This window comes from Bos indicus x Bos taurus, chromosome 16 (genome assembly GCF_003369695.1).
Source record: "Bos indicus x Bos taurus breed Angus x Brahman F1 hybrid chromosome 16, Bos_hybrid_MaternalHap_v2.0, whole genome shotgun sequence".
In the NCBI taxonomy this organism is placed as follows: domain Eukaryota; kingdom Metazoa; phylum Chordata; class Mammalia; order Artiodactyla; family Bovidae; genus Bos; species Bos indicus x Bos taurus.
In genome coordinates this window covers 4,519,111-4,543,218 of record NC_040091.1, presented here as the reverse complement: position 1 = coordinate 4,543,218, position 24,108 = coordinate 4,519,111, and the positions used below count along the sequence as shown (strand labels likewise).

General features: G+C 52.2%; 1 protein-coding gene and 1 long non-coding RNA gene across 3 annotated transcripts; one reads left to right on the top strand and one right to left on the bottom strand.

Moving 5' to 3' along the window:
* Positions 1 to 1,350: 1,350 nt before the first annotated feature.
* Positions 1,351 to 9,412, bottom strand: LOC113906347. Its single transcript, XR_003514851.1, has 5 exons — positions 9,332 to 9,412; positions 6,323 to 6,436; positions 5,925 to 5,965; positions 2,387 to 2,476; positions 1,351 to 1,528 (listed from the first exon to the last, which is right to left on the bottom strand). It is a non-coding gene; the product is annotated as an uncharacterized LOC113906347 (long non-coding RNA).
* Positions 3,142 to 21,654, top strand: PIGR (polymeric immunoglobulin receptor). 2 transcript variants are annotated; one of them, XM_027564338.1, is made up of 11 exons: positions 3,142 to 3,190; positions 11,121 to 11,214; positions 12,024 to 12,368; positions 13,116 to 13,769; positions 14,931 to 15,263; positions 16,211 to 16,534; positions 17,769 to 17,931; positions 18,308 to 18,429; positions 19,069 to 19,200; positions 19,321 to 19,379; positions 20,376 to 21,654. In XM_027564338.1, exons 2-11 carry the CDS (start codon positions 11,172 to 11,174, stop codon positions 20,472 to 20,474), a joined length of 2,274 nt encoding a protein of 757 aa, XP_027420139.1. In that variant the 5' UTR covers positions 3,142 to 3,190; positions 11,121 to 11,171; the 3' UTR covers positions 20,475 to 21,654. The 2 variants fall into 2 exon arrangements, with proteins under 2 accessions (XP_027420139.1, XP_027420138.1); XM_027564337.1 differs by lacking the exon at positions 3,142 to 3,190 and adding an exon at positions 3,994 to 4,144.
* Positions 21,655 to 24,108: the final 2,454 nt, after the last annotated feature.

Below are 24,108 nucleotides of genomic sequence, written 5' to 3'. Positions count from 1 at the left end.
TCTCCAGTCTTGGCGGGATCAATTCTTGGCAGGTGCAAATGGGAGCCCTTGGCTGCCTGGGAAAACAGACTTCCAAAGATTCATCCGGGGGAGTAAAGGCTTTGGGAAGTGGAGGAAAGTGCTCAATGTTGGGAGACCTTGGTTCTCGACCCATCCATGCCATCAGCTCATTGTGCAAACCTGGCCAAGGCCTCCCACTTCCCTGCCCTTGGTTCCTCATGGGTCAGCGGAGAAATCAGTTCATTCCAACAGCCTCTGCTGTCCCCATGCTGAACCATCAACACCTTCTAGATGCCAGCCACTGTCCATATTATACTTAATCTTCACACCATAGTAATGGGGTAAGGATAATTAGCCCCATTTTATAAATGAGAAAACCAAGAACCAGAGACATTAAATAACTTGTCAAGGGGCCCCCTGCTAGGAGGTGGCAGGACTTGGATGTGAACCCAGGGAGTTCCAGGTCTGGAGTGTGGGAGCTTTCCCAAGGCTGCACTGCCTGGCTGGTGTGTGGGGCTGATGACTCTTCAGTTAGACAAAAAGCCCTTAAGGAACAGGGATGCACACCCCTGCATGTCTCAAATTTCCCTGGACCTCGAACTTGCTGCAGGCATAGTTTTGCAGTAGACTGATTGAACAACTGGTCACGGACACAGCAGAAGTTTGTGGTGGGCTGAAAAATGGCCTCCCAAAGATAGGTCCACCTCTGATCCCTAGAATCTATAAGTGTTACCTTATTTGAGAAAAGGGTCTTTGCAGATGTAATTCAGTTCAGGATCTTGAGATGAGATCATCCTGGATTATCTAGACAGACCCCAAAGGCCATCACAAGTGTCCTTATAAGAGAGGCAGAGAAACATTTGAGACGCACAGAAGACAATGTGAGCCAAGGACACAGATCAGAGTGGTGTGGCTACAAGGCAAAGAGGGCCAAGGAATGCCAGCAGCCACCAGGAGCTGGAAGAAACAAGGGTCCGGTTCTTCCCCTGAGTCTCCGAGGGAGCCCTGAGCCCACACCCTGATCTCTGACGTTTGCCTTCCAAAAAAGAACACTTTTCAGCTGTTTTAGGCCACTCAGGTTGTGGTCATTTGTTGAAGCCACCACAGGAAACTAATATGATTCTCAATCAAAACACAGAGTCCTAGAAGCGGGAAAGCCTTGGAGGTCATTTGGTCCAGTGCCCAAGTTTAACAGATGAAACACCTGCAGCCCTGAAGGGGAAAGTGATTTGGCAAAGGTCGCTCAGTAAGTTAGAGCCGGGTACAGGCTCGCTGACCCCAGGCCAGGGCTCCCCAACTGATTCGTGCCAAGTCCCAGGGTCATGAAGGGCAAACGAGGAGACTTTCTCATTATTATTTTCCTCTCTGATTATTATTTTAAGAGGGAGGGGGAGCTCTTAAACAGATGAAGCGCTGTCCATCTTGCAGGTGTAACTCCTGCTTTTATCGTCATCAGTCTTGAGTCGGGCGGCCACTCTCCTCACTCAGGACTGGGAGGAACGGCCTATGTCTTGGAGCCAGTAGGTTCCTGGTGGGGAAACAGCAGCGAAAGATAGGAAGCTGGGGGACTCCAGTCACACCGCTAGCATGTGGCTGAGCCCAAAATAGGACGCAGGGTTCTGACTTCATAACTCTTCCCTGGTTCTGCTTCTCATTTGCTTCTTTCCCTAAGCTGGGTCAGTAGGCAACGTGGACTTGGGGTACGTGTGGGGAGCATGGGCACCATCAGCTAAGATGGTTTTGGGACTCCTGGGAACACACCAAGACATGATCCAAGAAATGTCCCGTCATCACAGACTGTAGGGCTAGGAGAGGAGCCCTGGGCCCCTCAGGCAGCCTGAGAAGCAGCAGTTTCCTGGACATGCTTCTCTCCCTCCCCACAGGCCCGAAACTCATCAAGGTTGTGTCCTAGGGCTGAGCGGGTCCCCCTTAAGTCGGACTCCAGACAACTAGACACAAGGTAGCCCTGCTTTGGGGGAAGTGGGTAAATGAGAATAAGAGAACAAAACCTACCAATAGCTTGACGATCGAATTCCAAAGAAGAGAGAAATAAGGAAAAACCTTTGAAAGGAGCCGTATAACCTGGCAGAACTAGAATTTTCCCCTCATCGTCCCCAAACCATCTCCACCTCCCCTCACACTCTCCCACTTCATACTGACCCTGGGGCTAGGGAAGGAGAATGACAGCTGAGCGGGGAAGAAAGATGGCTCAGCTATCGATGCGTCTCTGGGCCTGTCATCCCCCCGTCACCGCGGGGCTTAGTCCAGGGCTGCCGCTGGAGAGGAGACTGACATTGATGGAGAGACCCCCAAGGGTTTAGGGATGCCAGACAAGGGGGCCTGCTCCTTGCTTGTCCTGTATGGAGCCCTGGGGTCGGCATCTTACCAATGTCCACTGAAGCCCCAGTTACGTGGGGCAGGTGAGCGCAGAAAGCTGCAGGGGTATTGGGGAAAATGAGGCTCTGAAGCACGGGATCTGAAAGTACCAGAAAAATGTGAGTGAGCCACACTTGCCCTGCACATACTGGAGGTCCTACCTGCAGGAGCCCAGAGACAAGGAGCAGAGACAAGGAGACCCGGGGTGGGCAACAGACCTTTCAAGATGGGCTGGCGTAAAGGCCACCAGCCAGCAGGAGGTGTCACACCGAAGCGGACAGGGCTATTCCCTTCTAGAGCACGAGGCCCACTCAGAGGCCCACTCAGAGGCCCACCCAACGTAGGGGCTCCTTCCCTCCATCTTGACAGTCACACTGGTGGAAGCCGCCCCCTCACCCAGACCCGCTCCCCTAGGGTTCACAGAAACACCAGAACAGCGACAGGGGGACAGAAAGGAAAGCCAACCCAGAATGAGACTGAGTTTTAAATCGGGAGGAAAGTGAACGAGATATCACTGAATCAGACCAACTTTACATATAAGTGACTAGGTAACTTTTTTCCAACATCAGTCAGATTATGGCTTTAAGGTCTGAAAAAAAAAAGCTGCATAATAGAAAACAAGGTTTATTTTCTCACCATCCAAACCCATGACCTCAGGCTGATAGCCCACTGTGGCTGAGCGGCTAGCTAAAATAAGACCCAGGTTCTGCCTGCCTTGTGTTTTTTCCAGGACTCTATTTCCCCTTTCCTTCTTCCCCTTCTGGGGTCCGGCCTGCAGGACGCTGTAGACAGAGCCTGGGCCAGCCCTGCACAGGTAGGACTGGGTGGGATTCTTGCATGGGGTGGGCGTGTGAGGGGTGGGGGGAGCACACGAGTGTCGGGGACGGGGCTCCACTTGTATGACTCGGACGAAGATCGTTTGGGGAACTCCTGGGAGTCCTAACCAGTTCAGGTCAGGGAAACCACCAAGGACTAACCGAGTCAGGGAGGGAGGCTTCTACCGCAGCTCAGATGCTCAGCGCTCATTTTGCCGAGTGAGGCGCCAAGCCCGGGTCCCAGCAAGACCCTGAACTCTGCCATTCCCGGAAGCCCGGGGCAGCCGGAGCCTCCAGCTCCTCTAGCATGTGAGAGGGGAAAAACACGGTCCCCTGGGTCCTGGGGGCTCTGGGACTAAATGAAAGGGGCTCTGCAGGAGACGCAGAAAGAGTGGACTTAATCCAGGAAGTGGGGGACGGGTCCCCAAGTGTGTGGAGATGTGAGGCTATTCCTGCCACCTGTACCCCTTCAAATGCATATCAACTCTGCATTAATATCTGGTGCTAGCCTCAGCCTGAAGGTTTGGTATCACTCTCTCTATTTTCCGGCTAAAAAGAAATAATGAAGGGAACTTGCCTAAGATCTTGCAGCTGGAAAGCAAACAGAACAGGCTCTCCATGCTTGATACCCTGTCTCCCATCCTGCAGATGCAATGATGGGGGACTCCCAAGTAACAGAGTCTCCCCAAGGTCAAGGAGAAGCAAGTGGAGCCAGGCAGGAAGGCGGAAAGGAAAGGAAAGCAAGGGCTCTGTGGGAGTCACGTGCCGCTGGCCGGCCGCCATGCCCATGGGAGAGTGTCCCTTTAAGAGCCCAGGTGTGGGTCAAGCACCACAGTTTCAGTTTTGGCAGCAGCATCCAGCGTCCTGCCGGAGGCTTCTACAAAAGCCAGGGCTGCGGACTGGTCAGCAGGCGGTGCTCCCAAAGCTGACGGGATAGGAGGAAGGAGCTCAAAGTAAGTGGGGCTGCTCTGGGGTCCCCGAAAGGATGCCATCTGGGAAGGGCCCTCTGTACGCACGACCCCCGATCTCCAAAGAACAGGATGAGGGGAACGTGGCCACCGCCCGTGTGCCCAAGCATGTCATGGGGGAGCTGATGGGCACAAGCCCGGGCGCATCCCAGAGAGACAAGTGAGGACCAGGGGTGAACACTCAGCAGGTGGGAAGAAGGGATGTCTGGGCTTGGCACATGGCGTTCTGCTCAAAATTTTGTCTCTGAGTTCCCTCCTAATTCCTCCATAATTTAACTGGGACCTTAGGCAAGGCACCTAATTGCTGTCTCAACCTCTGTTTCCTAATGCGCAAAATGGGCATAAAACTAAGGCCGATCACTTATGGTTGATTCAAATGAAAAAAGATGTGTGAAATCGCTTTGAAAACTCCAGAGCAAAATAACAGTTGTTTTGGTGTTTTCCAATTCAGTTCAGTTATTCCAGAACTATTGAGCATCAGACCGACGCGGATAGGATAATGCCTAAGCAGGTCCTGGTACAAGGCAGGTACCCTTCTAGTCGTCGAATATTTCTCCCTTCAGCTTTCTGGTGGAGGCACACGAAGTCCATTTTTCTGGGTTTCGAAGACATCCTGAGATCTTTCCAACTTCAGCCCTGCTTTGCTCTCACAGATCCCTGCCACCCCAAGGTATAATGTGCATCACCGTTTCATCCTGTACCTGCTAAGGTGGGAAAAATGAAGTCCTTCCCAGGAAAGTGAGTTAGGCGGGCAAAGCCCCCTGCCAGGCGCAGGCAGCATTCTTCAGTCCTCAGGCTCCTGCTGCCTCTGCAGCCAGGAGACCTCAGCCTGCAGCTCTCTTATCCTGACAGCATCCCAGGCCAGCCAGGGGACACTCAGCACAAGCGCAGCTGCTCTGCAAGCTGCATCCCTCACCAGCCCCACTGCGCGCCACTGCCCCAGGCCACCTACGTGGCCCGCGCTGTTTTGCACCACAGCCTTCACTGTCGCTTTCCCCCTTCACGAGAGAAATTACAAGTCCCTGAACATCTGGAGTTGGGATGTGTCAGTTCATGGGTTAGTGTAGAAGGCAGCTGTCTATGCTCAGAGCCAGTTTTGAAACTCTCCATCCATCATCCCTCTCCCTGCCCTTGGGTGTGGTGATGTGGCAGACAGAGCAACGAACCAGGAGCCAGGAGAGCAGCTGGCTCTGTTATCTCTGCCTGTCTCTTAGAACCTCTGGACTCTGTGGCCTTATTTTACAAATAGTGTAATAGCAGCAGCTTCCAGGTAGAAAACACACTTACCCTTGACTTTCACAGCTTCATCTTCTTCCTACCTGAAACAAACCCAGTGGGAGTCAGGGAGTCACAGGAACATAAACCTGTGTTACAGTTGAGGAAACTGAGGTTGTGAATTAATGTGAGTGGTGTAAGGCCACCCAGCAGGTATAAATGACAACATTTGGGTACAGTCATTTTGGTATGGTCATGGGGATATTTTGACATCACCTAAAAAAACACGATACACAACTTTTTAAAAAGTATCACACGCATGTGGTCAGCAGAGACCCCCGCACCTATGTCTTGCCCCCTCTCTGGGTGGGCGGGGGCTGGGAATCCCAAAGACCCTGGCATTGACACAGTGTGATGGACTGGAAAGAAGTTTTGGAGGCCATGTGTCTGGTTACAGGAAACAAACATAACCTGCCGTACATATGGTAAGTGCTGAATAAATAGCAGCCATTATTAATTTTCAGGAAGAAATTCTTCTGTTGGCACCTACCTCTGAGTTCAAACAGAGTCTTTTCACAGGAACCACCTTTCCTATGAAAAGCAGAGAGGAGAGAATTGGACTAAGTTCTCTTCTAAGACTTGATTTCCTGCTTCTGCACCTTCTGACTGCTTCCTCTCAACTTTAAGACCCTCTGCAGGACAGCACTGTAACTAAAATCTTGTATGCTTGATCCAGAGTGCCTGAATCTGGATCCCATCCCAGTCACTTACCTGCTGTGTAAGTTTGGGCAAGCGTCTTACTTCTCTGGACCTCCACTGTCTCATTTGTGAAATGAGTTTACCCATTGTACCCTACCTCCCAGGGTGACTGTGAGGACTAAATGAGTTAACAGATATAAAGCGCCTGAAAGTGACTCCATTGTGCCAGCTATAATCAGAATCCCTCACTTGTAACCTAGTCCCTGGCACATGTCTGCTCCTTCCGGCCGTGACAGTCCAATCTGAACAGCTCGCCCCCAGTCTTCGAAGGATGCTCAGCAAACAGACGTCTGTTCTCTCACTCTGAGACAGGAAAAAGAGAAGACTGTGTTGACTTTAAAGAGGATGTGGGAAAAGGACTGTTATTTTTAAGCCCGATACCCTACTTAGGACTTTACATATGTTGCCTCATTTAATCCTTATGGCGACTCACAAGACTAGATGCAATTTCCAGTTTACAGATGAACAGTGGGGCTCAATGGATTTAAATAGTCTGCCCCAAATCACACAATCCCCAAGTGAGAGAGCCAACAGCCAACCTGAGGAGTCCGTACACTGTGCTACTCTCTAAGTGCACAGCACGCGTAAAAGTCAAGTGCATAAGCCCCTCAACCTCCTGTGCTAACAAGTAATTGCAGTCTCTTACAGTGGAAGAGCACTTTACACTATTGGGAATGCCTCTATGTATATTAACCATAGTCCCCCATCCCAAGGTAGCCCCTCAACTAGACGAGTCAGGGATGACAATACCCATTTTCAGATGGGAGAGTTGAGCCAGCACATTTTGCCCAAGTGGGAGAGCTCTTCTGGTAGCCTGTGACAGAGCAGGACTCTGGACCTCTGAGTCTCTTCCACCCTCCCTTGAGCTACTGTCCCTTGAGCACCCAGAACAAAGAAGGCATTGGGCAAAGTGAGAGAAATCAGCCCTGACTTTGTCCTTCTCAGAGAGGGAATGAGGCCATAACCATTCCCAGTCTGATTGGTCTTTTCTGAACAGCTGGTCCTTGCCAGGCACTCCCCGGAGAGCAAGGCCTTCTGGAGATGGGGAGATGGATCTCAGTTGACCCTGCTTTCCAGAGCTTGCCATCTGGTAAGGTGGGTGAGATAAACACCCACAGACCAAGCTAGGATGGGATAGAGTCAGTGACAGGGCTTCTCAGTCTCTGTTGAAAGGCCATCTGAAAATCTACAAGGCTTATTCCCAGAGCTTCATGAAGCTTGGATTCCATATGTTGAATTTCTGCTGGAGTCTTACATGCCTACTTTTGACAGGGATGGGGCCAGTATGTCTTGGATCTTCCTAGCTCATGCCTTCTTTGGGGAACCTATGGCTTTTCTCTCTATTTCCCTGCTCTCGGGAGCTTCAGTGCCTTTTCTCCAACATTGCCTGTGCTTGGAGATTCTCACATATTCCAGGGCTTACGTAAACTATATAACCTCTCTTACAACCCTGTCTGTCATTACAAGCCTGAGGCCCTTCCAAACTCCACGGACTGCCCTCCCTCCCCTAGTGGTGCTGTGGTTTCCAGGCTCGCCCTCGTGTGTGCTCAGCCTCTGCATCCACGGGAGAAGAGAGTGATAGGTCCACACGGACTCGAGCAGCGCCTCTCCTGGCCATCAGTCCAGGCCGAGGAAAGCCCCTTCCCCAGCCAGGCCGGCTGCTCCCTGCTTCTCTGAGCCCCAAGATCCCTGCTGCCCCAAGTTCACACTCACAGGAGCCAGAAACTTCCAACATGGCTTCAAGCCCCACGTGGTGCCTGCTCTCTCTTCCCTCCAAAGCCCCAAGGACCGTGAGAGCCTTAACTGTCCCTCTGCTGTGAGCCAAGCTGGTGACAAGCCCAGAGTTACTGAAGGCCACATGCTCACCAGCAGCCAAGCCAGGCCCTGGTCCAGAAGACCCTCTCCCTCTGATAGAGGAGAAAACCTGAACTGAGACGGACAAACATGTGACTCTCAACCACAAGAGCGAAGATCAGTCACTCCGACTGAAGGCGAGCTAGCTAGAGTAATTTTATAAGACGGCAGACTCTATTCTTCAGCAGAGCCTACACCTAGCCCCAACCTGCAACTGTGCAGACATACATTGTGAATATACGAGGGGCAGTAACTTGGTAAAATGAGAATGATCTAGAATACCCCAGCCTGACTACTGAAAATACAACTTCTATTTTAAGAGCCAGGAAAGGTGCCTTCATGCATGATATACTAACCTATGTATATCTGGGAGAATAGGTCCCTCTGAGCATTCAAGGAGTGATAGGGTACCAATTTGATCCCATTCTGTTGTAAGTCTTGGGGCCAGAATCTCTCTAACCCTTAGATTTCCTATCTTCCCAGGAATATATTCTCTATCCCTTGGGTTACTATGATGGTGGATAAAGTCATAAAGCAAAGAAGGTAGCAGAGCATCTTGTGCCAAGTAAATAATATGCTCTCTCTTTCCTTCCTAAAGCAAATCCTTTGAATCCAGCTCCAGCCCCATGAAACTGGGGCCTCCCTGACACCCGAATCTCCCAGGTTTGGGAACAAATATGGTTTTAAGACTTTGAGAGGAAGGGATTTCTAATGATTTGCAAAGCCCAGGGTCTTTCAGCTGAGAGCAGAGAAACTGTGCTTTAAGTGAAGTTTTGAGCAGAGACTTCCTGCTCCTGAGAATGTGGGGGTGTGGGGATAGTCCAGTCTCCACAGGGAATGGACTGTGCACTTCCTACCAAGGTCAGCTTCCACAAAACTTGCCCTCTAGCTCTGCATGCCTGGTGATCTCATCCCTGATGGGAGGTTACGCAAAGGGTTATTGGGCACATGTGAGCATCCTCCCCCTGCACGGACCTTCACCACTAGCCAAGCATGTCCCAAATGAGAGGTGCCTGGGGAGGAAGTCTTTGGAAAATGTGGCCTCTGCCTGCAGCAAGCCAGGGCAAGTGGCTGTTACCAGTACAGACTAGGGATTGTCTCCTCCAACTCATCCTATGGGAAGACCCACTGCAGTCCAGAGAAATTTTTGCTGATGTCAGGGGAGAACAGAGACGAGAACCAGAGAGCCCCTACTGGTTGTGGCTCCTTAAAGCAGATGGCACGGTGTCCTCCCACCGGCCACTGCGCCCAAGCCCAGTGCAAATGGCAGGTGGCGGGACTCTGCAGTGAGCCCATCCCAAAGAGACAAGAGAGACTTCCCAGCCCTGTGACCCCCACTCCCACCTGGGAGTCAGTCCCACGTCCACCTGGGTGGTCCTGCAGCCAGCTTCGTCCTGAGCACATCCGAGCTGGAGCTGACGCTGGCATTTGGCTAAGGCCACACTCCAGAGGTTAATCATTGGCCTGGTATGAAAAGTCCAGGGCAATTAACCGGAATCAAGAGAGGCTCAAGCTGCCACCCAACACCCATATTTGTCCCTACCTCCCCAAACCCGCTCCCCCAACTCTTCCGAAGAACTGGAGAAACAGAATACCTTTATCTCCACAAGGAAATAAAGAGGTGCTTTGCTGGGAAATTCCCTCACAGAAAAGAAGGAACCAAGATAAACAGCTCTATTGCCTTTGGCTCAAGCTAGCGAAGGGCGTCTCTGGGAGCAGGAGCGAGGCCAAGGCAGGAAAGGGGGCCTGGGAGATGGGTGCCCGCACTCCCTGCTGCCTCGAGCCTCCTTATCTTTATGGGTGCTCGTCACTGCCCAGCACATGTTAACACAGCTTTCTCCTTTCCCCCTCTCATCGTCAAGTCCGTTCCAAAACTGAAAGCCTGGCAAGGTCCATGGGAGAGTGGGGACTCCCCTCTTCACTTCCATCCTCCTCCAGGCTGCAGTCAGGGTCCAGAGGACGGCAGGGGTCAGGCCGGGCCCTGGGACTCTCAACCTTCCCCAGCCCTGGGCTGTATCCCCAGATGTGACAAGGGCCACACGTGCAACACCCTCTGAGTGGCCTCACCTTGGATTTTCCATCTTTGTCTGTCAGCCTCACCAAGCAGGAGGCGGTCACACCTACATGTTTAACCCTGACTCCATAACGGAGTCTCTGGGAAATCCTGGGCATGTCACTCAGCATCTCACGATCTTGATTTTTCTTATCCAGGAAGTGGTTGTAATTATATCTGTCCTGTCTCATTTAAAGGGAACTTCTAGAGTTCCAGTGAAGTGGTGTAAATGACAACATTTGAAAAGCAAAGAGCACCCCACAGATAACAAGAATAAGCATGAAGGATAAGCACCTCACCTTTGAGATGGAATATGGGCAGGGAGACAGACTCAGAGCTTGGACTCTGGGGGTCAGATAAAGAGGGTTCGGTCTTCCCCACCACCTCCACCCCCACCCTACCTATCCCCACATTTAATCCCCCTGTGTGGCCTTGAGGAAAGCCCTTAACCTTTAAGCTTTCATCTCCTCCTATGTCAAGTGTAGATAAGAATGCCCACCTCTTAGGAGTGATACCAACTTTAAATGAGATACTGGAGGTGCATTTTTTCACGGGTACATCATGGAATGCAGTGCGAGGACCGTTGGCAGTGGTTGCGACCACGCGGCCTCTGTGCATCTCTATTTACTCGTGTGACAGGCCATAAATTATGCCAGCCCCCTCCACCTCCCAGGGATGTAGGGAGGGCAGCTGGAGCAGGGAGGTGGAGACACTTCTTGGTAGTAACCAATGATCTGGGGAGCTGTTCCTGAGATCTTACAGATCTTGCCCAGGACGGTGCCTACTCCCAACCCCACACGGGTGGGGAAACAGAGGAAATGATGCATGTGTGTCCCTATCCCAAAGGAACTGGCAACTTAGCTGAGAAAATGAAAGTCTACCTATCCCTACTAAAGAACAAAAGGCATTGTGAGACGACGGGACTTTGAGCTGTGATGGGAAAGGCGGGGCCATTCATTCTTTGATAGGTTTTATGTCCGTTGCTGGAGACGCAGAATTGAACAGGTGTTACAGGGGCCGGAAGGTCAGCTAGTCTTGGACAACAAAGGCGTTTCATCCCCTCGTGCCACTGTCTTTCAGCAACCACACAGGACGGTGACTGGCGGCAGAGACCCGCGGGAGACCCCAGCGATGTTGCGCCTGTTCCTCGCCTGCCTGCTGGCCATCTTCCCAGGTGCGTCAACCAGGCCCCGGCCCGCTCCATCCTAGTCCCCTGGGCCCAGGGATCGGCCCGTCCCCAGGGACGTCCAGGCAAGGCTGGCACCCCCTCGGGGAGCGACCACAGACACTGCAGGGAGGATGGGTGGGCCAGCGTTGGGGCATCAGGACTAAAAATGGCACTCTCTTGCGTCTGGCCAAGGGTCTTCACTGGGAATAAGGAAAACGAGACCTTGACCTAGAACCAAGCCTCACTCTTGAGTTGCTTTGGGGTTTGGGAGAAATGACTTATATTTGTGCCTGTTGACATTTTTATCTGGAAAAAAAGAAGAAAAGAATCTACAAAGTATTTTAGAAATATAGGGAAATAGCAGATAACAAATGAAATAATGTAGCACTCCACAAGGATGGTTTTAAATATATATATATAATATACATATATTTATATATATTTAAATATACATAATATATATTTAAATGTATATAAAATATATATAATATATAAATATATTATACCTATTTAAATATATATAAATATATGTATATATGCAAGAAATATTATACATATATGTATACATGCAAGGAGACCACTAAATAAGTTTGCCATTTGTTTTCTTAATGTGGCTATCATTAATGAATTATGATTAAAACCTTAGAATTGTTTAATAATTGTGCAATGTAGCAATTGCCTGGCTGCAGCGCCTGGTAACTAACCCACAGAAGACACATGTCTCAGGAGGAAAAGTTCCTCAGCGTGGACTGTCCAGACCCCCTCAGGAGGCTTTCCCTCCAGCAGCCTCAGAAAGCCTGTCTCTGTCCCCACAGTGGTCTCCATGAAGAGTCCCATCTTCGGTCCCGAGGAGGTGACCAGCGTGGAAGGCCGCTCAGTGTCCATCAAGTGCTACTACCCGCCCACCTCCGTCAACCGGCACACGCGCAAGTACTGGTGCCGGCAGGGAGCCCAGGGCCGCTGCACGACCCTCATCTCCTCGGAGGGCTACGTCTCCGACGACTACGTGGGCAGAGCCAACCTCACCAACTTCCCGGAGAGCGGCACGTTTGTGGTGGACATCAGCCGTCTCACCCATAAAGACTCGGGGCGCTACAAGTGTGGCCTGGGCATTAGCAGCCGTGGCCTTAACTTCGATGTGAGCCTGGAGGTCAGCCAAGGTAAGGGCTCGGGCTCTTTAGATTTCTGAGGAGAGCGAGAGGGAGGAAGGATTTCCCGAGAGGGCAGGGTGTCCTGGCATGGGGAAGGCTGTGGGTCCATCCAGAGCCTTCCATTTGCACAGTAGAAGGTGGGAATGAGACAGATGGGACCTACTTGGACAGGTGGAGGCCGGATGGGCCACTCTAGGTCTTAAGGGCCTGACACGGTTCTGGTTTTACTAAAGCTCTAGCTTAGAAGAGTGTGAAGAGAACAAGTTCTCTCCTCATATTTGTTGCAGGTGGGACCGGAGGTCCAGGAGCAGGGGGAGATTCGTAGGCATCCTTAAGTTCTGCTGTTAGAGCACCCTTCACATCAAGACCTTGGCCACCAGACTTCTTTTAACATGTATTCTCTTACCTGATCTCCAGTAGTCCCTCAGAAGTCTCTGCATAAATTAAATGATCAGTTCTTGTCCAAAGACCATAAGATTGGATGTAACAAATGACACAGACACAAGTATTGAGAGAGAACAGAGCAGGGAGAGATGAGTGCCAGCTTGGGAAGGCTTCCTGGAGGGGGCAGCAGAAAAGCTGGGCTTTGGAAGACAGATTCTGACACTGTCTCTCTGGGAAAGAGGGCCCTCCGGGTGATAAGCATATCCAGCCCTCATCAGAAACATTGAGGAAGTGAACCGTGTGGAAGGCAGCTCAGCATCCTATGATGCAAGACAGAAAACCACAACTTGTTCCCCACCCTTCACCCTGCAGATCCTGCACAGGCAAGTCATGCCCACGTCTACACTGTAGACCTGGGCAGGACCGTGACCATCAACTGCCCTTTCACGCGTGCGAATTCTCAGAAGATAAAATCTTTGTGCAAGAAGACAAACCAAGACTGTTTCCAAGTCATCGACTCCAACAATTATGTGAGCGACAAATATAAAGACAGAATACATCTCAGTATCCCCGGTACCAACACATTAGTGTTCAGCGTTGTCATCAACCGAGTCAAGCTCAGTGATGCTGGGATGTATGTCTGCCAGGCTGGGGACGATGCCAAAGCCGATAAAATCAACATTGACCTCCAGGTGCTGGAGCCTGAGCCTGAGCTGGTTTATGGAGACTTGAGGAGCTCGGTGACCTTTGACTGTTCCCTGGGCCCCGAGGTGGCACATGTGCCCAAATTTCTGTGCCAGAAGAAGAATGGGGGAGCTTGCAATGTGGTCATCAACACGTTGGGGAAGAAGGCTCAGGACTTCCAGGGCAGGATCGTGTCCGTGCCCAAGGACAACGGCATCTTCAGTGTGCACATTACCAGCCTGAGGAAAGAGGACGCAGGGCGCTACGTGTGTGGGGCCCAGCCTGAGGGTCAGCCCGAGGACGGCTGGCCTGTGCAGGCCTGGCAACTCTTCGTCAATGAAGGTGAGACCTGAGAGGCGGAAAGGGGAGAGGTGGGCAGTCTGCAAGTGAGAGCCCAGTTTGGCCCCTCTGAGTCTATCTGACAGTTTCTGTCCATTGACCGTATCTGCTCACTGACGAGCCCTGGACCAGATGCTCTGGGGGCAGCACGAGAACCCCAAGGCTGTGCGCGATGGCCTCTGCCTTGTGCGATCTCTTAACCCTTCTTCTCTGTTACCAAAGGCCTTTGATGGCCACCCCTGATCCTTAGGAATGAAGGGAGTGAAGATCCCGACTGTCTGGGTTTGAAAGAGCCATGGGAAGCACTCTACGTGGAGTCTCCCTGACCCCAGAGCAGGATGGCAGCTCAACCATCACATTCCGGTGGAAGAAGCCTTGGCTTGTGTTGGTCTCATAGCTTTCCCAAGTCAATGCCCTGGCTTCCAAAATCTCCCCTCCAACATCTCTTAGGGCTACTTGTTATTCAGCGTGATCTGGTTGAATCCCTGCCCCTTTCCACCCTGGGAGCACCCTGTAGTGAGTTACCGTCTTGAGAAACTGAACCAGTACTTGTTAGTGGTCACTACACTTGAGGCTTTCCCATAAGGGGCTCCCATTCCCTGTCCTTCTTTCTCCTTCCAGCTCAGTCCTCACCACCTCCCTCAGCATTTTCAGTCACCTGGGACTCTCCCAGAACCTCAGCTTTAGTTTCTTGAAGATAGACCACGCTTCTCTTGGATATGGCCTTTGCGGCCCTCAATAATTAAATTTATCTGTGCTACATAGTATATATTTTAAATCAAACTGTTCTAAATGTATTTTCTTAATTTGGAGGAAAAAAAACCCAACCTGGCCATCTTGTGGGACGAGCTAATAATAAAAAGACAAAAACTATCTAGAGGGAGATTTTATAAGAAGCCCAAGGTGAAAGGCTGATGGTCACTCTTTAAATGCCTTCCGTTCTCTGCTCAGAATAAGGTGGGGAAGGAATAGCGGGGGAGGTCCCTGAAGACGGGGAGAAGGCTCCTGCGCCAGGCTCTGTGACATTCGGAAAGGCTTTTTCACTTTCTGAGGCCGGTAAGGGGATTGCTCTACACCTCACTCTCCACCCTGGCTGAGCCCACGGGGAGGAGGCTGCCCAGCCCACTCTGAGTTCTCCCATCCCATCTTTGTCTGTGCTTCCAGAGACGGCAATCCCCGCAAGCCCCTCTGTGGTGAAAGGTGTGAGGGGAGGCTCTGTGACTGTATCTTGCCCCTACAACCCTAAGGATGCCAACAGCGCGAAGTACTGGTGTCACTGGGAAGAGGCTCAAAACGGCCGCTGCCCGCGGCTGGTGGAGAGCCGGGGGCTGATGAAGGAGCAGTACGAGGGCAGGCTGGTGCTGCTCACCGAGCCGGGCAACGGCACCTACACCGTCATCCTCAACCAGCTCACCGATCAGGACGCCGGCTTCTACTGGTGCGTGACCGACGGCGACACGCGCTGGATCTCCACAGTGGAGCTCAAGGTTGTCCAAGGTAAAAGTTGAACTTGGGCAAGAGGGAAGGGAGGCAGCTCCGGGACCCCTCCAGTCAACCTCAGCATCACCCCCAGCCACTCTGCCTCCCGCCTCCCCCACCTCCAAGCTGCTGGAGAGAGCCCACCCGTTCATCCCGTAACCAGCACCCTTCCCCGACCTGTCCATACCAGCAATAAACACCCTTTCCTGCCCCCACGCTCTTCAAACCACCACACATAGCAACTCCTGAGATCAAGAGCATCAGCTTCTATGACAGTCTGTATGGCATCAGCTGAAGCAGAGTTCAGTTCTTTGTACTGAGTCTTGCTGCTGTTGTTCAGTTGCTAAGTCACGTCCAGTTCATTGTGACCCCACGGACTACTGCACACCAGGCTTCCCTGTCCATCAGCAACTCCAGGAGCTTGCTCAAACTCATGTCCATTGAGACAGTGATGCCATCCAACCATCTTATCCTGTGTCATCCCCTTCTCCTTCTGCCCTCAATCTTTCCCAACATCAGGGTCTTTTCCAATGAGTCAGCTCTTTGCATCAGGTGGCCAAAGTACTGGAGCTTCAGCTTTAGCATCAGTCCTTCCAATGGGCATTCAGAGTTGATTTCCTTTAGGATTGACTGGTTTCATCTTGCTGGCTAAAGGACTCTCAAGAGTCTTCTCCAGCACCATAGTACTGAGTCCAGGAGAGCAGATAGCAGCAAGGAAACACACAGAAGCCCTTGGCAAGGCCCGTGGTCTGTGATAGACTGGAAGGACTCATAGTGGACACCAGTAATCTATTACATGGTCACATAATTGTAAGTGCTTTTTGTTCAGTATAGTGTATTTATTTAGCATGCTGTCCAAAAAGGAACCGGACTGTGGACGAAGCACCCCCACCCCGGCCCCCAGTCACATGCCTGCAGCATCACTGGGGCCAACTTCTGCACCTGTTTCTCCCTCCCTGCTCCAGGAGAACCAAGCCTCAAGGTACCCAAGAACGTCACGGCTTGGCTGGGAGAGCCCTTAAAGCTCTCCTGCCACTTCCCCTGCAAATTCTACTCCTTTGAGAAGTACTGGTGTAAGTGGAGCAACAGAGGCTGCAGCGCCCTGCCCACCCAGAACGACGGCCCCAGCCAGGCCTTTGTGAGCTGCGACCAGAACAGCCAGGTCGTCTCCCTGAACCTGGACACAGTCACCAAGGAGGATGAAGGCTGGTACTGGTGTGGAGTGAAGGAAGGCCCCCGATACGGGGAGACGGCGGCTGTCTACGTGGCAGTGGAGAGCAGGGTGAAGGGTGAGTCTACGAGGGCCAGGCCCGCATGCCCCAGGGGACTCCAGAGAATATTGCCTGAGAACATCTCCATCAAGGGTGGCCCCAGGTTTGGCTGTAAGAGGCAGGGGCCGGGGGAGGCCTTATGCCCCTTCCTGGTCTCATTTATCCTTCCAAAAAGGACATCCCAAATAAACATACAGATTCATAAAAAATAGTGCATTTGTCAATTAACCTCAGTCTCAAGACAAATCCCATAGTCACCCCTTCAGGCCACCATGTAGCCAGTCCTATATGGAGAGGTCTTCTACATGTAGACATGTCTAAGTCACTGTTATACCATATTCTGCCAAAGTCGGCTCCAGAGAGCCAGATAACCTTCATGCACAAGGTCTGGTAAGGAAAATCCAGGCAATCTCTTCCAGTAAGATTGCATTTCAAACTGCTTCTAAAAATATCCCATGAAATGTCTTATCCCTAACGAGAGGATATTTTTGTGTGCGTGCATGCTCAGTGGTTAAGTCGTGTTCAACTCTTTGTGACCCCATGGACTGTAGCCCGCCAGGCTCCTCTGTCCACGGGATTCTCCAGGAAAGAATAGTGGAGTGGGTTGTCATGCCCTCCTCCAGGGGATCTTCCCAACACGGATTGAACGTGGATGTCTTATGTCTTCTGCACTGGCAGCCGGGTTCTTTACTGCTAGTGCCACCTGGGAAGCAGGCACTAGAGATCAGGGATTGAACAGGTGTCTCCTGCATTGGCAGGCAGATACTTTACCGTTGAGCCACCAGGGAAGCCCAAGGAGTATGTTTAGTGCCTCTAGAAATGAGGTTATGGCAGCTTCCAGTTGTCAGGCTCACTGAAGGGACCGCTTGCTAAGCTGCCACCGACTCTTTGCAACCCCATGGACTGTAGCCCACCAGGCTTCTCCGTCCATGGGATTTTCCAGGCAAGAATACTGGAGTAGATTGCCATTTCCTTATAGTCAAGAGGCCCTGGGCAAACCCTGTGAAGAATCTCCCTGTCAGCCCTTGTGCACAGCTGGATCTAGGCACGCAGCCTTACAATGGAAGTGAAGTTGGTATGAATAGGGCAGAGGTTGTCTGTGACAGGCTGGAGAAGAGTGTAACTCCCCTGCTTCTGGTGTTCTCTGAGACCCTGTCCGAAAAGGCGTGAGATCTCCCCAAGATCCTGGGATTTCTAATGAAGTCCCGCTCTGCAGACTCCCTAAACTCAAGCCCCTCTCTGCTCTCGCCAGGGTCCCAAGGCGCCAAGCAAGTGAAAGCTGCCCCTGCGGGGGCGGCAATACAGTCGAGGGCCGGGGAGATCCAGAACAAAGCCCTTCTGGACCCCAGCTTTTTCGCAAAGGAAAGTGTGAAGGACGCTGCTGGTGGACCCGGAGCACCTGCAGATCCTGGCCGGTGAGGAGGGGTCTGGGGACCCCCACCTGGAGAACATTCGAGAGTCCAAGGACCTGAGGCTGGGTCACCAGGTCCCAGGAAGAAAGCCCATCCACCTCTTGACAGTGGGTGCACCCACGCCACCTTGGCCTGTGGTCTCTGCCCTTCTGAGGCCGGAGCGCGGTCCACCATTCAGCTCCATCTCCCAGTCCTGGGATGCAGGGAAGGCCCAGTGCCCGCTTTTGTCCTGTCTGAGAGGGCTTCTTAGAAGGACGGAGCTTGGGGGGCTGTATCCGGAGGAGGGAGTGGATAAATCTGGTTGGCTGGACCCAACCTGCCAGCCCCTCCTGGGACCCCCAAGTGTCCCCTGCAGGGACTAAGTTAACCCTTCCCCCAGCCCTACAGGATACAGCGGGAGCTCCAAAGCACTGGTCTCCACCCTGGTGCCCCTGGCCCTGGTCCTGGTCGCAGGGGTCGTGGCGATCGGGGTGGTCCGAGCCCGGCACAGGAAGAACGTCGGTGAGTCCCAGGGCGCTGCCTGCCCGCCGCCTGCAACCTCCAGCCCTCAGTCCTGGCCCCACAGCTCCAAGGGGTCTGCCGGGGTCCATCCTCTCTCATCCGCTCAGAGGAAGGGTCCGGGCAAAGTGAGGCGGGGGACAACCAATGCACACGTGCCCGAAACTTCCATTATGTGCTGCCGTCCAAATGCCGACTCTGGAAGCGCATCTTCAGTCACTAGGGGATCTAAGCTCACAGGGAGGGGCTCCGGGAAGAGGAGGGCAGGGTCCTGGAAACCTGGGCTTCCAGCCTGGGGGTGAGGACCGGTCAGCTGGGTGGCGCTGGGTGTCCCCTTCATACCTCTGGTGTCCATACAGCTCAAGACAGAGATGAGGATAATCACTTCCAAGGGCTGGTGCGAGGGCAAAACGAGATCCTGTGCTCTGGAAGGTCCCACAGTGATGAGCAGAGGCCAGGGGCTGCTGGGTCCAGGTTTCTGTGGACAGGACCTGGCGGGGAGGCTCGGGTCATTTTCATTCTGCCTCGGGTCCTCATCAGAGACAGCCGTCAGAGACCCTGCCCCGCTCCAGCCCTCCTGCAGGGATCCCTCGGGGACCTTCCGCTCCCAGCCCTGCACCAACCCCCTTCTCTCCCCGACAGACCGGATTTCAATCAGGAGCTACCGGACAGATATCAGCATGTCGGACTTTGAGAACTCCAGGGATTTTGAAGGACGTGACAACATGGGAGCCTCTCCAGAGGCCCAAGAGACGTCTCTCGGAGGGAAGGACGGTACGTCCCTCCCTGGAGGACTGCCCAGCCCTGGGGTCAAGCATGAGCCCCGACTCTGCCTCTGGAGCAGGAATTGGGGGCCAGGGAGAGCTGATGCCCCCTCTCCTGCTCTTCACACAGAGTTTGCCACCACTACCGAGGACACCGTGGAGAGCAAAGAACCCAAGAAGGCAAAGAGGGTGAGGGCAAGGAGGGAGAAGGAGGCCTCTGGAGGGTGACGAGGAAAGGCAGCAAGGCCTGCAGTTAGACACGGGGAGAAGTCGTCTCCGCTGAGGGCTGGTGCCAGGGCAGGGAAGGGGTGTGTCTTTCTGGCTGCGGGGTTGATGTGGCTGAAATCCAGGCAGGAGGTGAGCTGCATTGATGGGCTATCAACAGGAGGAGGGAGGGAGGTGGTGCAGGGGCGTGGAGAGGGGACTGGGGGGTGGTGAGGACAGTGGCCGCATTAAAGATTCTGGCCACAGGGTGGGCAGGTCAAATGGCATTCCCTGGGGATCAGGGAGGTGCTCCTCCCGGGCCATGGGACTCACAGACTTAGCTCAGCACCCTCACTGGAGGATTTTTGGGGCCCGGCATTTTCGCTGGGCCTGGAAGACTTTGCTCATGGGGGGCCCCTTCCCACCCCAACCAAGATCCACCTGAGTTGAAATCCTACCTGCCTTTGGGTCACAGGTTAACCTCTCTGCTTATTATCACTGATGCTTATTATCACGTCCACACCCCCTGGCCACAGTAGAGACCCCAGCATCTGGAACAGTGAGGGGAACAGGTCGGTCTGGGAGACAGCCATCCCCTCCAGGCTGGTGGTGTGTCTCTGAGCCGGTAGAGGAAGAAGCTGTGAACCTCTGTGGCTAATGCCAGCCTGGGTCACCTTGGCCACGACTGTGGGCAGGGCTTCCGGGGACGGGCTCAGGGCCCCAGAGGTGGTTCCACTCCACGTGTTGGAAGGAGGTAGTGAGACCGAGGCAGGTATTTTTAGAAGCTGCAGTTTTCCGTTTCTCACGATCAGTCCCTCAAGGTGAGTGTGGCGGCTGGGGTGAGGAGGGTGGGCGGACACAGGCTCGAGCTGCTTACGACAAGATCGTGAATTTAGGACACTTAGCGCGTCCCCTCCCCTCGACCCCCACTGTCCCGGAGCCGCGGCCCCCAACACTGACTCCTCTCCTGTCACCCCCCAGTCGTCCAAGGAGGAAGCCGACGAGGCCTTCACCACCTTCCTCCTCCAGGCCAAAAACCTGGCCTCCGCCGCAACCCAGAACGGCCCGACAGAAGCCTAGACGGAGCCCTGGGCACCCCTTCCCTCCGCACGTGGCAATCACGCTCCGAATCACGCTGATCCTCAGGGCCCTCAGCTCGGGGGGCTCCACTGCCTGCACTCACACCCCGCCTAGGCTTCTCCTGTCTGTCCTCAGAGGGTGTGCTGGTTCCTTCTTGGTGGCATCCAAGCCTGGCTTACTTGTTCCTATTGGGGGTGAGGTGGTATGAGGAGTTCCCACCTGCAGCTTATTCGAACGAGAGAACTAAAGGTGTGGAGGAGAATTAAGATCGCAGAGGGGCCTCTCAGAAAGAAAAGGAGTGGGTGGGGAGACAACCGCAGAAAGGGGGCCATTCAGCGCTTCCCTGTCCCCTTATTTGGGGATGTCAGTGGAATCCTCCCTTCCACCCCATCTCTGCACCTCTCCATCCCCACTCCATTCCATCTTCTCTTCTTCTTTCCCTCATTAAAAATGTGCATTTGGTTACTCACTAGATTCCAGGGACTCTGCTAGACACTGGGATAGGTAGGCCGCAATCCCAGGCGGCAGCCTTCCGCAAACATCAAGGAGCCCCTGGAGCCCACAGCATCTCTTCACGTGTACACTCACTGACCTCTGCCTCTGCTGGGAGAAATCATAAAGGGTCTGCAGCCCTGAGGCCTTAGGGATTATGTAACACGGGCATACACACAAGGCACCATCAACACATTCTTACCATTTCACAGGTGAGAAAGCCGAGGTCCTGAGAGGTGGAGAGGTTTGCTCAGAGGCAGCAAGTGAGATGTATGAGTGTCAAGCTAAAGATTTGACACCTGCTGTCCCTACAGGAGGGCCTTCTCTCTCCAGATGAGACAGCATTCCATAGGAAGGAGAAGAAAAATGTAAATAAGACTGGTCTTTCACAGGCCCCACGTCAGGGAAGATACCTCTTTCCCTGTCTATCACTCACAGAGACCTAATAGGATGAGAGAATGGTCAAACACTCAAAACCCCCGAATGTGAAGAGTTCTGAGTGGAAAGGGAGAAAAAAGGGGGGATTTGATGGTGCCAGGGAGGGGCTGATCTCCAAAGAACTAAGGTTTAAGTTTTTGTTTTTTTTTCCTTCTAAGCTCTGCACTTCAACTAGCATCTATGAGCTGGCACTTGCTAACAAATCAAAAATGTGAATTAATTAATAATTAAAGACCATGATTTCCTCCAAGGAGGCTCAGACTGCATCTGTCCCCATACCGTCTGTTCCCCAGGCAATGCTTTCAGAGCAGTTTGCTCTTCTAGACACCCCAGGACACAAGTCTAAACCAGCTTTCCCCGACCTCCAGCGCCGGGCTGAGAGGGGCTAGTGGGTGGCCTGCAAGTGGGACCAAGATTATCTTCAACAAAAGGATAGTTTGGGATCTATACCAGTGGTCAAGACCCCAAAGCTCTGTGTTATAGGAGATAATTAAGACTGAAAGCAGGTGTAACCAGCACTCCTCTTAGACATTAAAAACTATCTTGGTGTGGCATCCATGGAGCACTTGACCTTAAATCTCATACCTCCCTGGGTTTTCCGCTAAGATCAAGAGGCTGTTAATTAACAGCCCAGGTAACCAAACTCAGGTAACCAAATGAATAAACTCCCTCCACAGACTATCAACTAGAAGCCAGCCAGATGATACGTGTTGGGCTTTAGAATAGTTGACCCAAAGTCTCTTGGGGGGCAGAGATTAGATAAAGGATCCCCTTGTTGCCTAAGGCCATTCCGAGGTTTTGGTGCTGAATCTTGTCATATACTACAAGCCCTCATGTCACCGCTAGACTCTTCCTCAGGGTGTCCGTGTGTGGAGAGTTCTCTGTGGGAGAGAGTCCTTCCTGACCTTCTACCCCACCCAATGTGGGGCAGAGCCTGGTCTTGAACGTAATGTTTTCCATGCTGTGCGCTTCCCCAGTCTGAGATCTCAGCACTTTGGGAGAATTAAAACTGCACGATGTGTCATAAGCTATCGCTGTTTTACCCTCAGGAAGCTGGTCTCTGACCCACCAGAGAGTCATGTCTGGGGCAGAGGGCTAAGATACAACTTCTGTGTTAATGCGATATCCTGCACACCAGTGCTCAGCTCAGGCAGCCTATCCCGGTCCCCAGAATCAAAAGCCAAGAAACATTCCTAAAGCTGCAATCGTCTCTTGTTCTGAACTGACACTGTCAGGAGGTGACAGCAACTTTAGTACTACGTCCTGCCCCCAACCCACCTGCTCCTTCTATGAAGAAGGAAGCTGGTCTATGGCCTCAACGGGATCACTAATAAGTTACAAAAAATCACCAAATTGCAGGGGAGGTTGGATGGGATTTTAATTTCCTAGGGCTACTCTAGAAAGTGCCATGAACTGGGTGGCTTAAAACAACTGTAATTTATTTTTTCACCATTCAGGAGTCTAGAAGTCTGAAATCTAGGTGTCAGCAGGGTCAGGTCCTTCTGGGGGCTCTGAAGGAGAATCTGCTCATGTCTCTCTCCTGGTTTCTGGTGGTTGCCAGCAATCCTTGGCTTGCAGTGGCCTCTCTCCACTCTCTCCCTCCATCATCACCTGGCCTTCTCCCTGTGTGTTCCTCTGTCTTCACATACCTTCTTACAAGGACATCAGTTATTGGATTGAGAGCCCACTGTAATCTGGTTTGACCTCATTCTAGTGAATTACATCTGTAAAATTCCTGTTTTTAAATATTTAAGGTCATATTCTGAGGTTCCAGATGGACATGAATTTTGGAGGCACACTAGACAACCCAATACAGGGGGATAACAATCAACTGTGGGATTGATGATGATAAACCATAAAACCACAGTGTCCAGCGACCACTCAGAGAACTACTTCAGTATTTCTGACGGCAAGAGAATCTTCCTCAAGTTCTTGAATCATCTTGAATTTTTTCTTTTAAAAATCCATTATATAATAATGATTATGCATTACAAAGTCCTAATAGTGGTTGCTGCTGCTGCTAAGTCACTTCAGTTGTGTCCGACTCTGTGCGACCCCATAGACGGCAGCCCACCAGGCTCCCCTGTCCCTGGGATTCCCCAGGCAAGAACACTGGAGTGGGTTGCCATTTCCTTCTCCAATTCATGAAAGTGACAGTGAAGTCGCTCAGTCGTGTCCAACTCTTAGCGACCCCATGGACTGCAGCCTACCAGGCACCTCTGTCCATGGATTTTCCAGGCAAGAGTACTGGAGTGGGGTGCCATCACCTTCTCCTAATAGTGGTTGAGAATCTGTTTATAGCAGTTGATTTCTGTTTGTAAAACTATACACATTCTATGCTTAGTCGCTCAGTCGTGTCTGACTCTTTGTGACCCCATGGACTGTAACCCGCCAGGCTCCTCTGTCCACGGGGATTCTCCAGGCAAGAATACTGGAGTGTGTTGTCATGCCCTCCTCCAGGGAATATTCCCAACCCAGGGATTGAACCCAGGTTTCCCTCATTGCAGGCAGATTCTTTACCCACTAAGCCACCAGGGAAACCAAAAAAGACTGGAGTGGGTAGCCTATCCCTTCTCCAGGGGATCTTCCTAACCCAGGAATAGAACCGGGGTCTCCTGCATTGCCGTTGGATTCTTTACCAGCTGAGCTACCAGGGAAGCCAAAAACTATATATGTATATATGTATGTATGTATATATGTGTGT

What these genes read in the sequence shown, in the direction of transcription:
- PIGR (XM_027564338.1), top strand. Translation starts at nt 11,172, where the DNA reads ATGTTGCGCCTGTTCCTCGCCTGCCTGCTGGCCATCTTCCCAG. An exon ending in CCTGCTGGCCATCTTCCCAG is followed by an intron (nt 11,215 to 12,023) that starts GTGCGTCAACCA and finishes CTGTCCCCACAG; the next exon opens with TGGTCTCCATGAAGAGTCCC. An exon ending in GAGCCTGGAGGTCAGCCAAG is followed by an intron (nt 12,369 to 13,115) that starts GTAAGGGCTCGG and finishes TTCACCCTGCAG; the next exon opens with ATCCTGCACAGGCAAGTCAT.